The following is a 17,388-nucleotide window of genomic DNA, read 5'->3' as shown; positions in this document are numbered from 1 at the left end:
AGACATTTTGCTGTACTTGCTATACAGCAGCACATACCGCTCACATCGTGCCTCCCAGGTAAAAAAATCACCATTCAGACTGTTACTTTTGCATGACTAAAATCACCGGATATTCAAAGAGAAACAAGTCACAAATTGTGTATCCTGGCTGTGAGTCTGCTCTTAAACCAGTACCACACGATGTAGAGCAGTGTTTCCCAACCAGTGTGCCTCCAGCTGTTGCAAAACTACAACTCCCAGCATGCCTGGACAGCCTTTGGCTGTGTGGGCATGCTGGGAGTTGTAGTTTTGCCACAGCTGGAGGCACACTGGTTGGGAAACACTGATGTAGAGAATCCAGTGCCTGCCCCTCCCACAGCAGGAACCGCAATAGAAACAGACGGTTCTGATCCTGATGAAGAAGATGTTGATTGTCACAAATGTATTTCCTGATCCAGAACAACTGGAGGGTCAGCCGCACTTGCTGAGCCAATCAGATTTAGATGATCTAGTAAGAGATCTGTCATTATCTAAAGAAAAATCAGAACTGCTAGCTTCTAGACTTCAGGAATGGAATTTGCTACAACGAGGCACCACAACTTCACACTTTCATCATCGACACACCAAGTTAGCTGAATACTATGCAATGGAAAGCGATGCTTGTTTCTGTACTGATGTAAATGGTCTTATGATGGAGTTAGATGGTACACATGTTCCCGATGAATGGAGGCTATTCATAGACTAAACAAGTTTGAAAGCTGTCTTGTTGCACAATGGTTCCATTGGCTCATGCGGTTGGAATGAAAGAGACCCATGCTTCTATGGAGTTAATCTTGAAAATGATCAAATACTCAGAACATAAATGGAAAATTTGTGCTGACTAGTGATGAGCGGCAGGGATAATATTCGAATTTGTGATATTTCGCAAATATTTGGTAGAATATTCGTCATATATTTACGAATTCGAGATTATTTTCTTGATCGCGAAAAATCATCAATGTAATATTCACGTAATGCGCGCAAAATACAGGCGTGGGTCACTATAGCTAAATTTTTTAAGCTGCTAGAAGTTTCCTGAGACTGGAGAAAATGGTTGGCACGGCATAACATTACAATAGCTTTATATGCAGATAGAGTGCTCTAATATATTCGTGATTGCGCTAATCTTCAATTAGTGATGCGCATATTTTGGCGCAATACGTGCAACTTCACATTTTAACAGGTCTGACTACATTGGTGTACTAAGTATTGTTGTGAACTTGTGACATCACAGCACTATGGGCCAGATTTATCATTAGCTCAGGTCAGAATAATGGAGTGAAAAAGTTCCAAAAAAGTCCCAAAAGCTAAAACTGCGCACAAATTTGCGACTTTTTTCTGCTCTGCACTATGCTCGCCAGTTTTCTGAAAGTGAGCGTGTTTTCTTATGTAAATGAATCTCTAGACAGATTTACTATTGGGACTATTTAAAAAGTTGCAAAAAAGTCGCAGAAAAATCGCAAAAAAAGTCGCAATTTCACTCCAGTGAGGACCATGCTTATCTTATGAGACTTTTTAATAGAACATGCGACTTTTTCATAAAACGTGCGACTTTTTCGTAAAGATGTGCGACTTTTGTAAAGCTGCTTACTGACGGATAAACTGCTACCGTCAAACCACATTTATTACAGTCTTAAAGGGCCGATCATAAATCTGACTTGGCTAAAACTGAATTTAGCCATATGTGAAAGTGGAGTGAGCTGTCAGAGTCATGATAAATCTGGCCCTCTGTCTGTAGCATGTATGTATGGACAGCAGAACCTATCACACTGCACTGGAACCTGTCAGCTACACTATATCACTATCTAACCTACACTGACTATCTCCCAATATCTATCTGTATTATATATATATAAGCCTTCTAACTATCTAATGTAATGAGACAAGAAAGCACAGAGCACAGCAATGACACTGCTGTCTCTCTCAGATCTGCAAAATACTGCATAAAAGGGCTGCTGGGGAGGTTGTTATATAGTAAAGGGTAGGCAACTTTCCTATTATTTGCTAGGGATGTTGCTAAGCTCATACACAGACATTGCAGCCTTCTCATTGGCCCACAAGCAAGAAGGGAGGTTACTGTTGAAAAAAAAAAAAATCTAGAATATTCAAAATTACGAATATATTTCACAATATTCTAAATATTTGCGAATTCTCAAAGTGCCGATATTCGCGATTAATATTCGCTCTTCGAATATTCGCGCCCAACACTAGTGCTGACCTGAAAGTTGTAGCACTGCTGCTTGGCCTACAGTTAGGGTACGTGATGACAGCAATCATTAAAAAATGAGACAGTGGCCTCTCAGAGTCGAGCACACAGTTGGTCAGTACAATGTACAACACAATCCACTTCAAGTTTATCTTCCACCACTTCACATTAAACTTGGTTTAATGAAAAAATTTGTAATTGCACTTGATTGTGATGGAAATGGTTTCCAGTATTTGAAAGAGAAGTTAAGCACACTGAAAGTTTATGCTAAAATAAAGACCGGAATTTTTATTGGCCCCGAAATCAACAAACTAATGCATGATGGCCCATTCAGAACAAAACTCAACCCTCTGGAACTTGCAGCTCGGGATGTATTTGTGCTAGTAGGGCAGAACGTCCTTAGGAACAGACGAGCTGCAAACTATGCTGAATTAGTAGACAACATGCTTACAGCATATGAACAACTTGGCTGCCGAATGTCATTGAAAGTGATTTCTTACATTCCCATCTTGACTTTTTCCCAACCAATTTGGGACAAGTAAGTGACGAACATGGAGAGCGGTTCCATAAATATATTTCTACAATGGAGAACAGGTATCAAGGCCACTGGAATCCCAACATGATGGGGGACTACTGCTGGTTTTTGCAATGGGAAAAAATGACCGTTCCCAAACGCAAAAGCAGATGCCTGAGGAACTTTTAACAGTACTGGGCCTTGCTCAAGTAAAACTTTTAAACTTAAAAACTAGACTTTTTTAAATTTTGTTATTCCGTTACATTTTCATACACTGTTTACTACGCAAACTTTGCTGTAGATCAGGTAATTGTTGGAGTAAAACTCGTTCTGTTCAAAATTATTATCTTTCCAAATCTTGTCCAATCAACTGCATTTATCACAGGTGGACTCCATTTAAGGTGTAGAAGCATCTCAAAGGGTGCTGCCATCGTCTTTTCTGTCTGCTGGGTGTTTTCCCTTTGCTGGAAGAAAATGCAAAAAGTATGTTGTTGCAAAACCCTCATGTGTTTTATTGTGCTTCTTTTTTTTTTTTCTTTTTTTTGCTACTCTAAAAACTCAGCACAGCCATGATGTGTGGTAATACCCAATGATGGTCAGGAGAAATGGGAGTCTGAATACTTAGGTCCATGCAAAATTGTATTTTTTCCTTTTGAATACATTCGCAAACATTTCTAAAGTTCTGTTTTCATTTTAATCAATGGGGATTGAGTGCAGTTTGATTGGGAAAACATTATTTTATTTTATTTTAGCACAAGGTCGCAACTTAACAAAATGTCAAAGAAGTGAAAGGGTCTGAAGACTTTCCGAGTGTATAACCTGCATCTAGACTGCCTCGGTGCTGCACCACTTTTTTTGCCAGTGGTCTACATTGAAAGGCGCCTGTGAAAGACAGTAATGAGTCACTTGGCTCCATTCCATCTACAATAAGTTAACTGACAGCTGGACGACTTGATGGTTCTTAAGATCAGTTTTGGTATAATGGTTCTTTGCATCTGCACCGAAGTTGCTCCGCTGAGACAATAATCTGATAAATGTGCCCAGATGGCTCTTAAACCATTGCTGAATCAGTGTCCCTTACTGCTAAGGTCACTATAATTGTTGTATCTATGCAGCTAAAACAACTTTCCAAAGCAGTGGTGACATTTTGCTGCGCTTCTGGAGATAAGTGCCTGGGTAATGTGGCCAGACATCGTCATATAGTTTCAAAAAAAAATTAAGTGTCACTGTTTTGCTGTTATCTTACTTATTTGGTAGCAATTTGTTTTTCAGGAGCCTCTGGATCCTAAGTGCTTTCTATTACTCATACAAAATGTAGCTACATCCCCGGAAATAAGTAGGTTTATCTTTTCATGCCCGCTCCAGCAGGTAATTAATTTGTAGCCGTTGTGTCAATGTGCTCAATAGTCGCATTGCCTAGTTAAATCTTCCAAAGACATTTTGTGATGGTCCAATTATGGGCACATTGAAAAGCAGTTAAACCACTCTAAATTTCCATGCATGGAGGCAGGCTGACATTTTAGCTTAATTCTGATAAATAATATACCATTCGCCAGTGGGGTTTTTACTTACCGATAATTTGTATATTCATTCTTACCAAGCATAGGGGAGAAAAGGATTAATTACTGGAGTGGAGACTTTCTTTGAATGTAGCAGAAAGCTCGGCGTTACATTGTTCTCTAACTCCTGGACTTTGCACTTCAGCTCAAGCCTCTTAGTTGCTTGTGTATGGTATCTTTACAGTTTTTTTTTTTTTTTTGTTAACTGAATATTACAGGTTCAGCAAATATAGGGTATTCTCTAAATGAACAATAAACCATGTTGTTGTATGCCTTCTGTCTAAATTCCTTACAGTTTTTATGATTCCTGCTTGATGTGAGTTAAAGGGGGTGTCCAAGTGTCCTCTGGATAGGTCATCATTATCTGATCGGTGGGGATCCGACGCCATGCTCCCCCGCTGATCATTTGTTTGAAGAAGCTGAGGAGCTTTGTTGAGAGCCATGGCCTCTTCCTAGGCTTATGATGTAACATTCATTGGTCACATGGCTTGGGTGCAGAACAGTTCCATTCAAGTGAAAGGGGCTTAGCTGCAATGCAACGCTATCCAGTGGAAGGAGCTGTGCTTGATTAAGTACGAAGAGACCATGCAACGAGCCAGACCACAGGGGAAACACGTGAGGCTACGGTGGGCCGATGAGGGTAGTAGTTAATTTACTCACGGTTAGCAGAGACTCCCTGGGCCGGCGTGCAGTGGATGGGAAGACAGCACTAATTCCTCCGGGGCACTCTCTATTGCAGGGAACACCAGCCATATGTAAGTTGAGGTGCCCTTGATGGTATAGGTGTTTAAGATGCTTTGGTGGCTGGGCCCATGTGTCCGTGACGCCAGCACCGTAAGTTGCAAATATTGAGTGTAGTAGTAGAAATGATGAGGAGTCGGTTGTAATCAAACAGTTGAACATTTACTGAATCAATTGTCTTCAGGTAGTCAGTACAGGTACAGTTCATTTGTATGGCATGAGTGATGACTCAGAAATAAGTTCAATAGAATTCCTTTTATCAGGTTTAGACAAATGTCAGTTGAGTTCTCTAGTACTTTAGCTATACAGGCGAAGAATAATTAGATTTACTTTAAGTCCGCTTTCCATAGCACTACTAAATATACTGTTTTCTACTTATCTTGAGCTATCCAATAAGGGTGTTTATCCCTCGTGGCAGGCAAACTCTCTGTGACATTATTTGCAGGATGCTCTCCTTAAGTATTCAGGTTCACTATATCCCGGAAGGCTTCTAGTGAATAAGGATAATTATGGCCTTTAATTATCCAGTCGTGTCCAGGAACTTGGAAAGTTACTCTTGGCCACTTGTGCTTGTGAACTCCATAGGCCAGACTCAGCTCTGACCTTCACTAGGCTCGCTTCATATTTAGACGTAGACTTACTGTCCAGTGCTAAGCTGCTGTAACTACTCTTAGTTTGTCCTCTCCAGGATTGATCAGGTCCCGGAGGAAATATATTGCAGCTACATAGTGGATAAGGCCTGTTTCTCTCCTCCATACACTTGCTTTCCTCCTCTACAACACTCTGAACTTCCTCTTTAACTAACTTTATTAGCAAACCCCTGGCTATATATATTGTTTGGCGCCAGCACCACCTACGGGTGAATGGGTGTAATGACATTGCCAGACTGATAAATAGGAAATACCATACATTGCACATGCATTAAATAAATAGGCAAATGTTTAAAGTGTCCCTTTTACACACTTAAAGGGGTTGTCCGGGTTCAGAGCTGAACCCGGACATACCGTTATTTTCACCCCGGCAGCCCCCCCGCATGCTCCGATGCGCTCCAGTGCCCTGCGGTAAATCGCACAGGGCACAGGCCCTTTTGTTTTTAATAACACACTGCCAGGCGGTAACTTCCGCCCGGCAGTGTGTTCGGTGACGTCACCGGCTCTGAGGGGCGGGCTTTAGCTCTGCCCTAGCCGTTTTACTGGCTAGGGCAGCGCTAAATCCCGCCCATCAGTGCCGGTGACGTCACCGGGGTTCCTGTCAGCCCCATGGAGAGCCCGGTACGTCACCGGAACTCTGAAAAATGCCTTTGCCCTGCGCGATTTAGCGCAGGGCAAAGGAGAGCATCGGAGCATGAACTGCTCCGATGCTCATGTCAGGGGGGCTGCTGGGGTGAAAATGGAGGGCTGTCCAGGTTCAGCTCTGAACCTGGACAACCCCTTTAAGTGGGATGCTGCAGCCACAGTGCTCACCGAAACACCGCAGGCATTGCAAACAGCTGATCAGAGGGTTGCCAGGTGATCAGATACTGGTGACCTATCCTGAGGATAGGTCTTCAGTTTTAAACACTCTGAAAACCCACTTAAGAGGAACATTTATTGTTTAAAGGGGCTTTCCCGATGTGAATTACCGATGGGCTGTCCTCAGGATATGTCATCAGTATGTGATTGGTGGTGGTCTGACTCCTAGAACACCCGCTGATCACCTCTTTGAAGAGACTGCAGCATTCCGGTGCTTCCTAGGCCAGTGATGTCACATTCATTGGTCACACGGCCTATGTGCACTTTAGTTCCATTCAAGTGAATAGGTCTGGGCCGCAACTTCTGTCACTATAATAGATGCACAAGTTATAGCTGCGCCTATGCTGGTGCTCATCTTTGGAAAACTTGCATAGCCTCTCCTGCACAAACATGAGTAGCTGGAAGCATGGGCTTCTGAAATAAAGGTGCAGACTTCCTGGGATGCCTTATGAACCAGAGTTCAATGCAGGTAGCAAGCATAATCAGGTCATCGAGTGTAGCCGGTGCATCCTGACCTTCCAGTTCATCCTCGATGTGTCCAGACAGTCCCTCCCAGAAGGAGGACACCAGGCCCTTGCTGTTCCAGCTCCGAGGCGAGAGTATAGAACTGTATGGCATGCTGTCCCCATGTACGAAGAGTAAAGAAGAGAAGTTTTTTGGAATCCCTCCAATCAATATTGTATTATCCCATTGATTCCCGTGGATAAAATATGTCTTGCGGTGGACACACAGCTGCTTGGTTTGGTTTCAGTCGTGCCTATCCCAAGGCCAGGACAGATTTGTGTCCGCTGGAAGAAAGCACGAAAGCAATAAAAGTTGAAAACAGTAGAAATATAATACATAATACTGAAACATAATAGAGAATGTTTCTGAGGAAATCATATCACTTTCCATTATACAAAGAATAAACTTTATTTACTAAAGCCTCATACCCCTTTAACCTCATATTTCTTGCTGTGTACGTGTTAATGCATTGCGGCTGAAGGGATTTTAGTTTGTTGGCTTCAACTTTACAATGACTTGGTTTACTATCATATTTTAGTACTGATTTATAGCTGCTGTATAGTCAAAGATCTTGTCAAACTTCATTTTGGATATATCCATTGAATTGAATGGCAGGATTGCTGGCAGAGCTGCCTGCTATTTGGGTGATATTATATGAATGCTTGCCGCTGTATGGAAGGCTTGACAATAGGATGTCTGTAATGTAATATTACCTGTAGAAGCCGCGCTATGCTTAACCTTACTAGTACATTATCACTAAAGAGGAATTCTGAGATATATTGGCAATTGGCATAATCCTGTTTTATTGCGGTAGCGATATTTGCAAATGTAATAAAAGTTATGCAGCAATACACTGACTATATATATATATATACAGTACAGACCAAAAGTTTGGACACACCTTCTCATTCAAAGAGTTTTCTTTATTTTCATGACTATGAAAATTGTAGATTCACACTGAAGGCATCAAAACTATGAATTAACACATGTTGAATTATATACATAACAAAAAAGTGTGACACAACTGAAAATATGTCATATTCTAGGTTCTTCAAAGTAGCCACCTTTTGCTTTGATTACTGCTTTGCACACTCTTGGCATTCTCTTGATGAGCTTCAAGAGGTAGTCACCTGAAATGGTTTTCACTTCACAGGTGTGCCCTGTCAGGTTTAATAAGTGGGATTTCTTGCCTTATAAATGGGGTTGGGACCATCAGTTGCATTGTGGAGAAGTCAGGTGGATACACAGCTGATAGTCCTACTAAATAGACTGTTAGAATTTGTATTATGGCAAGAAAATAGCAGCTAAGTAAAGAAAAACAAGTGGCCATCATTACTTTGAAAAATGAAGGTCAGTCAGTCCGAAAAATTGGGAAAACTTTGAAAGTGTCCCCAAGTGCAGTCACAAAAACCATCAAGCGCTACAAAGAAACTGGCTCACATGCAGACTGCCCCAGGAAAGGAAGACCAAGAGTCACCTCTGCTGCGGAGGATACGTTCGTCCGAGTCACCAGCCTCAGAAATCGCAGGTTAACAGCAGCTCAGATTAGAGACCAGGTCAATGCCACACAGAGTTCTAGCAGCAGACACATCTCTAGAACAACTGTTAAGAGGAGACTGTGTAAATCAGGCCTTCATGGTAGAATATCTGCTAGGAAACCACTGCTAAGGACAGGCAACAAGAAGAAGAGACTTGTTTGGGCTAAAGAACACAAGGAATGGACATTAGACCAGTGGAAATCTGTGCTTTGGTCTGATGAGTCCAAATTTGAGATCTTTGGTTCCAACCACTGTGTCTTTGTGCGACGCAGAAAAGGTGAACGAATGGACTCTACATGCCTGGTTCCCACCGTGAAGCATGGAGGAGGAGGTGTGATGGTGTGGGGGTGCTTTGCTGGTGACTCTGTTGGGGATTTATTCAAAATTGAAGGCATACTGAACCAGCATGGCTACCACAGCATCTTGCAGCAGCATGCTATTCCATCCGGTTTGCGTTTAGTTGGACCATCATTTATTTTTCAACAGGACAATGACCCCAAACACACCTCCAGGCTGTGTAAGGGCTATTTGACCATGAAGGAGAGTGATGGGGTGCTGCGCCAGATGACCTGGCCTCCACAGTCACCGGACCTGAACCCAATCGAGATGGTGAAGGCAAAAGGGCCAACAAGTGCTAGGCATCTCTGGGAACTCCTTCAAGACTGTTGGAAGACCATTTCAGGTGACTACCTCTTGAAGCTCATCAAGAGAATGCCAAGAGTGTGCAAAGCAGTAATCAAAGCAAAAGGTGGCTACTTTGAAGAACCTAGAATATGACATATTTTCAGTTGTTTCACACTTTTTTGTTATGTATATAATTCCACATGTGTTAATTCATAGTTTTGATGCCTTCAGTGTGAATCTACAATTTTCATAGTCATGAAAATAAAGAAAACTCTTTGAATGAAAAGGTGTGTCCAAACTTTTGGTCTGTACTGTATATATATATATATATATATATATATATATACATACATTTTCTTGACAGCTGTGAAAGTTTGCTGATAACTATTTTAAATGATCAGAGATGGAGACGACCTTTAAGTTGCAATTTAAAGATGATTTGAAATGATTTTAGGAGTTGTGCCAAGATTCAAATGTATCCCCGTTGCACAGGAAAGGGAGTGTCTTACCTTTGGGACCCCCACAGATTATAAGAAAGGGGGTCCTGTGCAGGGGAGGATTGGCCATTGAACCTACAGGGAAATTTTCCTGGTAGGCCAATCCCCAGCCCTCCTCTCTTCTGCTTACCAGGTACATAATGAGCTCTCAACAGTAATTAACGCTGTGAGAATCAGGCACTCATGTACCTAGCCAGTATTTGCACATGTCCTCCTGAATTCAACTGCTGTTGCCCACACCTCACCTGGAGGACAGAAGATGGTAGCTATTGATGGCCACAACAGAGGGCCAGCTTTTGGAGCAGTATATTGTGCTACACTGTTATTTGGTTCTGCTGGGATGGTATTTTGCACCATTGTATTGTTGACCCCACCTACTTGAGTTGCATCGTCTTCTGTTAATTTGGACCTGCCTACAAAATGGGGCCACTTTTAGTTATTTTTTTTTCTTTTTCAGGGCCACTTTAAGTTCGCAGTCCACCCCTGGTCCTGTGTCCCCCATATGAATGGAGCAGCAGTCAAGCATGTGCACTACTACTGTTGCATACATCTCTATGGAAATTGTGAAGAGCAGCACAGCAATCATTGACATGATAGCTAGGATACATAACTTATATTTTTGTGTATGATAGGTGTCCTAGTGGTCAGTCTTTCACCAGTCAGACACCTCCTCCATCCTGTGGAAAGGGGACACTTTAAATATCGGGTAACGTTTTAATGATTAGAAAGCTCATCCACGTTTGGCGAGAAAAATCTGTGTGGAATTTAGAGCATACTGTGGGATTTTCTAATCTGCAGCTAGTCGGTTATATAGCTTATTCACCACAGGTTTTCATACCTTCCAATATTTAGGGTAAAAATGAATCCAATATCTGTATGTACAGTAACACTAGCAGATGTTGCAGATTTAACAGAATTAAACTTTTTGGAAGAGTTTCCCCCAAAAAATAAGGTGATCACAAGTTATCGCACCGCTCGGACACCCAGCAATCAGCCATAGCACCACTAAAAGAGAAATGAAGCTCAGTTTCTCTTCAAGAAAACCACCCCCTTAATGAGAGGACATTTCCTGTGACGTCATGTATGCTTTACTGCCATATTCTTTGAGAGGACTAATTTTTAATGCATTTTTGGGTGGTCGTCTCGAAGAAGTTTCACTGTATTACATTGTGCCCACTGAAATTAACAGGTTGCCCCGTTATGCACTGAGGTAGCGAATGCTCTAGAGTGAGATGCTCTTTATTTTCTGGTTTATACATGAGGGACCTGAATGGGGGATCCCCTCTGAGAACTCAGAATAGGGGTTTTGATTGTGGGTTTTCTAAAACAGACAACCACTCTCAAGTCAAGAAATTGGAAAATAACAACCTCCATTCAGGCCCTTCTATTCTACATATGAAAAATTGTGAAATATATTATTTTGTGGTATAATAAATACTGTACACAGGGGTGGACTGGGAGCCTAAAGTGGCCCTGGAAAAAATACCTAAAAGTGGCCCCATATTATAGAAGGGTCTAAATTGACAAAAGACGGGGCAACAAAAGTAGGGTCAGCAGTAACATAGTGCAAAATACAACATACCACAATACAATTTACTGCCCCAAAAGCTGTCCCTCTGAGTTGGGCATCAATAGCTGCCATTTTCTCTCCTCCTCTTCCAGTTGTCTCTGATTAAGATATGGAGCAGGGGGCTTAGGAGGTGAGGTGTGGGCCACAGCAGTTGAATTCAGAAGGGCATGTCGCTGGTATAAGAGTACCTGTCTGATTCTCACAGCATTAATTACTGTTGAGAGCTCATTATGTACCCAGCCAGTGGCAGAGATAGGGGCTTGACCGGCCCCCAGGGCATCAGCCAACCAGGATATTTCCCTGTAAGGTCTATGGCCAATCCGATTCTACAATAAGAAAGTATGCAGTTAAAAAAGTCTATATTTAAAGGGGTTGTTTAGAATTTTTTTATGTCCCCTTCCCTCACAGGACCTGTGAAGAGAGCTATACTTACCTGCTCCCTGTCACTTAGTTTGTGGTCCGTGGCTCTTGACCTCTCTTCCCGGACTTCCTGTCCCTGCCTGTACACTTTCTGCACAAACATGGTCACATGCGCTGCTGTCGCCAATTAGTGGAGGTGGCATGTGGCATGGATACATCACCACTGAGGCTAGTCTCAGGTTGCAGCAGTGTACGTGACCCCTTCCAAGCAGGAACTTTGTATGTGGGGACCAGAACTCTGGTAAAGACAGCTGGGGAGCCACAGAGCCCGAACAGGTGGCAGAGGGCAAGTAAGTACAGCTCTCTAAACCGGTTCCACCAGGGGAGGGGCGTCTAAAAAAAAAATCTGGACAACCCCTTTAATGAAGTTCTATTTTACAGCCACCACAAGGAGAATATATTCACTTGAATAGACAAGATGTCCTCAGTGATAGTATTTCTTACTCTATTCTGTCTTTGTATTATCAGGTCAGTCATTGGTTTTGCTCCGTTCCGGTGTACTGTAAGTCAGTGTAATTGATATTACTTTGTGTTTGTATTGACAGTGGGATGCCATCACAGAAATGGATGAATACAACCGACCTATTCATACATACCAGGTATGTAACGTCATGGAGGCAAATCAGAACAACTGGCTTCGTACCAACTGGATCTCTCGGGATGCTGCGCAAAAAGTGTTTGTGGAGATGAAATTTACACTCAGGGACTGTAACAGCATTCCTTGGGTGGTGGGCACCTGCAAGGAGACATTTAACCTTTACTACATTGAATCCGATGAGGCACATGGACAAAAGTTCAAGCCAAGCCAGTATAGTAAGATAGACACCATTGCTGCTGACGAAAGCTTCACCCAGATGGATTTGGGTGATCGCATCCTCAAACTCAACACTGAAGTGCGGGAGGTGGGTCCCATTTCTAAAAAAGGATTCTACCTTGCTTTCCAAGACATTGGTGCCTGCATTGCTTTAGTCTCTGTGAGAGTCTACTACAAAAAGTGTCCGTATATGGTGCGCAATCTCGCAATGTTTCCGGATACCATTCCAAGAGTTGATTCGTCTTCCCTTGTTGAAGTCAGAGGGTCCTGTATAAAGTACGCGGAAGAGAGGGACACTCCTAAATTGTACTGTGGAGCTGATGGGGACTGGCTTGTACCTCTAGGACGATGTGTCTGCAGTGTTGGCTATGAGGAGTTGGATGGAACCTGCCATGGTGAGTGATTTTTGAACACATTTTACAATTTTAGGTGGTTTTTGAGTTCTTTAGATCTAAGTTCTTTAGATTTTTCCTTGTTATTGTTAGCGATTGTAGCATTTTTGTAGAAAAATTGTTTGAATAAAACCAAAAAAATTGTTGTAAGAGCTGAATAGAAATTATTTGGAGAAGATTGGCAAATATTGGTGGTGTGGTCAGCAATAATTAGCTATCTGAAGTATGAAGTTATCATCCAAATGTCTTTGGGGCGGATATGCTGCAGATTTTTGCAGCGGAATGTATCAGGCCTTGTTCACACTTAAAGGGGTTGTGTCACTTCAACAAATGGCATTCATCATGTAGAGAAAGTTAATACAAGGCACTTACTAATGTATTGTGATTGTCCATATTGCTTCCTTTGGTGGCTTTATTCATTTTTCCTTCATATTATACCCTGCTCGTTTCCATGGTTACAGACCACCCTGCAATCCAGCAGCAGTGACCATGCTTGCACATTATAGGAAAAAGCTGTAACCATGGAAACGAGCAGTGTATAATGTGATGGAAACATGAATCGAGCCAGCAAAGGAAGCAATATGGACAATAACAATACATTAGTAAGTGCTTTGTATTAACTTTCTCTACATGATAAATGCCACTTGCTGAAGTGAGACAACCCCTTTAAGTGTTTGGTCAGTGATTTCCATCAGTGATTTGTGAGCCAAAACCATGAGTGAAGCCTACACAGAGATAATGTATAATGGAAAGTTCTGCACCTTTTCTGTGGTTTTGACCCGAACCTGGTTTTGGCTTACAAGTCAGTAATGGAAATCACTGACCAAACACTGACGTGTGGATGAGGCCTTACAGTAGCACCAAAAAGTAGGTGAGATTTAAAAAAATCTTACCCACATGCTGCATAAAATCGACCACCACCAGAACTTGACCTGTCCTGTGGATTTTAAATCTGTAGCACAGGGATCAGCAACCTTCGGCATTCCAGCTGTTGTGAAACTACAATTCCCAGCATGCTCCATTCATTTCTATGTAAGTTCTTAGAAGAGCAGAGCAAGTATTCATGCTGGGAGTTGTAGTTTCACAACAGCTGGAGTGCCGGAGGTTGCCTACCCCTGCTGTAGCATGTCAATCTATATTGGTTTGCAGTGCACAGGGTGAAATCTACGGCAAACTCGCATTTACACTGCAAACTGAGCCACACAATGTGCACCATTTGATGTGGATTTTGATTCTGGAAGACGCATGAGGTCTCATGCAGAAGGCAGGTGGCACATGGCTCATACAGGACTCTGCTGCTGTCCGACGCTCCGTCGAGTACCTGATGTACAGAGCTATTCTCTTTTAGAAGCAATCTTGTAGAGAACAGCTCTATACAGATGGCATCCGATGGAGCATGCACAGCGTTTTCCTGTCAGACTTGTAAGTAATTTGTCCGAAAATAAATCTCCAAATGAAATTGGAGGCCTACAGGGTAAAAGCACCTAAGGGTGTAAAAGACAGAGCCATTATATGGTCATGTGCATGAGGCCTTACTCAATGGATTGATCCAACATACAGTAGGGTCCAGACCCACCCTCATAACTCATTTGGGTTCTTGGAATTGTCTAAGAAGGACAACCCCTTTAAGCTGCTCTGTTCCTCCTAGCCTGCCATGTCTTCATCATTGCTATGCTAATGGGACCTTCGACTTACTCCCTAAGCCACTAGTTAGGCTCTACTTGTTATATTATTATGTACTTTGGAAGCTTCTTTAATGCTTTTTTAAGACGTTGCTAACAGATGTTTTAGAGGGGAAATGTTTGTTTTAAAGTGCGTTTTCAGGTTATAAAATTCTACTGTATGTATTATCAAGGTAATACAAGCGCTTTCATTTGTTGTGGTTTTATTGGGTCCCGGATCATAGCACAACATTACTTTAAGGTAAAGCGGAGAAAAAGCTCCGGAGTCCGGAAGTAGACACTAAGGGGGTCATTTATCGAACTGGTGTAAAGTAGAACTGACTTAGTTGCCCAAAGCAACCAATCAGATTCCACCTTTCATTTCTCACAGCTCCTTCAGTTTGATAAATGTCCCCCTAAATATGTTCATGTGAGTACATTAGCTAGACAGATGTCAAAAGAGTGACATTTTACCTTCTCTGCCGACGATATATACTACAAAGAAACCCCAAAAAGGTATGGAATGTTGACCTATACTATGCTATTCTATGCAAACCATATTCATAAAAAACAGACATATAAAATATGTAGATAGATATGAAAGTGATAGATAGATATTAGATAGATAGATATTTTTATCTATTTAAAGTGTACATCCCGGCATATACCTTAAACAGAATCCATAAGTGTGATGTGAACAGAGCCTGTTTGGGTGGGTTCACACTAGCGTTATGGAATCCATTATGGCTTTCATTTATAACAGGGTTATAACGGAATCCATAAGACGGAAGGACGGATCCGCTTTTCTGCCCATAGACTTGCATTATGACGGAATGCAAAACGGATGCCTTTAAAAGGCATTCCGTTTGCTCTCCGTCCTAATAGAAGTCTATGGGAATCAAAATGGATTCCGTTATGTTCCGTTATAACCTTGTTATAACGGAAAGCCATAACGGACTCCATAACGCTAGTGTGAACCCACCCTTACATTGTCTGCCTTATGTTCATGTACAAGTTCCAGCAAACTCCCCACAAACCAGAAATGTCATATTTAGCCTTCTTTATAAGCTCATTCCCCTCTCTGTGAGTTGTATTACATCTCCTTACACATCAGGGATTGTATAGCGCTGCCTTACAGTACGTACTCTGTACATTCATGTGGATGAGGTCTTACTGTATTGTGATAAAATGTACTTATGAAGGTTGGAATCCTGCAAACTGCAGAACATACGGTACATCGCCATGTGCCTCTTCATCTGCTAAGAGTGCAATGCTTTATTAGGGAACCTGAAAGCGTTTTTCCTGTTATAATGATTTTTAAGCAAGTTCCTGCTGAAACAGAAGATGCGTACTTACCTGCTCCACTCCGGTCCCTGCGCTGTATACATCTGACAGTACATGAGCATGGTCACATTCACCACTCCAGCCATGGATTGGTTTCAGCAGTGATGTGACCACAAGCCTCCCCATATTATAGTCATGCCTTAATGTACCTGAGCGATGATCAGTTATTAAGTGCACAGAGGGTGGGCCTGAGCCACTCTCTGCACCATTGCTCCACCGCTTTTCCATCCTACTTGATTGACGGGCCGGATGTGATGATGTTGCAGAAGCCTGGTCTTGTTTGTCAACCAAGAGAGGGAGGGACTTGCAAACTAAAGCAGAGGAGCTATGGTGCACCAAGTGCACTTACCTAATTAGCATATTTAATAAAAGTGCACTTTCTCTGGATTGCAGCATATGAGCAGGCACATACAGGTATGATTATAATATGGGGAGTCCGCCCTACAAGACACTTTGTCCAGTGTTATTTTTCTGAAGACACTCCCTTTAACTCCTTCACTACCGAGCCACTTTTCACATTAAATCCCAGGCCGATTTTTGCAAATCTGACATGCGTTACTTTATGTGCTAATAACTTTGGAACACATTTACTTATCCAAGCCGTTCTGAGATTGTTTTCTCATGACATTTTGTACTTTATGACAGTGGTAAATTTGAGTCAATATATTTCACCTTTATTTATAAAGAATCCAAAATGTACCCAACATTTTTTTAAATTCACAATTTTCTATATTTCAATTCTCTACTTTTAAGACAGAAAGTGATACCTCATAAAATTGTTATCAATGAACATTCCCCACATGCTTGATTTATTTTGGCATAATTTTGTAAATACATTACATTTTTTTTAGGATGTTAGAAGGCTTAGAATTTTAGAAGCAATTTTTCAAATTTTTTACAAAATTTCCAATTCAGTTATAAAGTGATTTTGAGGGGCTTACGTAATGAAAACCATCCATAAAAAAACTACACCCCTCAAATTATTCAAAACTGATGTTACAAACTTTGTTAACCCTTTAGGTGTTTCACAAGAATTAAAGGAAAATGGAGGTGAAATTTCAGAATTTCACTTTTTTTGTAGAATTTTAATGTTAATCAATTGTTTTCTTTTAACACTGCAAGGGTCAACAGCAAAACAAACCTCAATATACATTACTCTGATTCTACAGTTTACAGAAACAGTGATCAGAAGGAAAGGAGCGCCATATGGATTTTTGAGGCAGATTTTGCTAGAATGGTTTTAGAATTTCTTCCAATAAAATGTTGATTTAGCCCCAGAATTTTCATTTTAACAAGGGGTAACAGAAGAAAAAGCACCCCATAATTTGTTACCTATTTTCTCCTGAATACAGCAACACCCCATATGTAGTGGTAAACTTCTGTGGGGGCACATAACAGCACTCAGATAGAAAGGAGCATCATTTTGCTTTTAAAGCAGATTTTGATGGATTGGTTTACGGGTGCCATTGGTTTTT

At 41.6% G+C, this 17,388-nt stretch overlaps 1 protein-coding gene across 1 annotated transcript in view; it reads left to right on the top strand.

Moving 5' to 3' along the window:
* The window catches only part of EPHA6 (EPH receptor A6), a 983,829-nt gene that overhangs the window by 244,856 nt on the left and 721,585 nt on the right, over positions 1-17,388 (top strand). Inside the window, exon 3 of the mRNA XM_044284497.1 lies at positions 12,248-12,911. Within this exon, the coding sequence (XP_044140432.1) occupies positions 12,248-12,911 (664 nt within the window). The remainder of the gene's footprint in view (positions 1-12,247; positions 12,912-17,388) is intronic.

This window comes from Bufo gargarizans, chromosome 3, assembly GCF_014858855.1.
Source record: "Bufo gargarizans isolate SCDJY-AF-19 chromosome 3, ASM1485885v1, whole genome shotgun sequence".
Taxonomy (NCBI): Eukaryota; Metazoa; Chordata; class Amphibia; order Anura; family Bufonidae; genus Bufo; species Bufo gargarizans.
The sequence above is the reverse complement of the archived record's forward strand: the minus strand, read 5'-3'. Positions and strand labels throughout refer to the sequence as shown.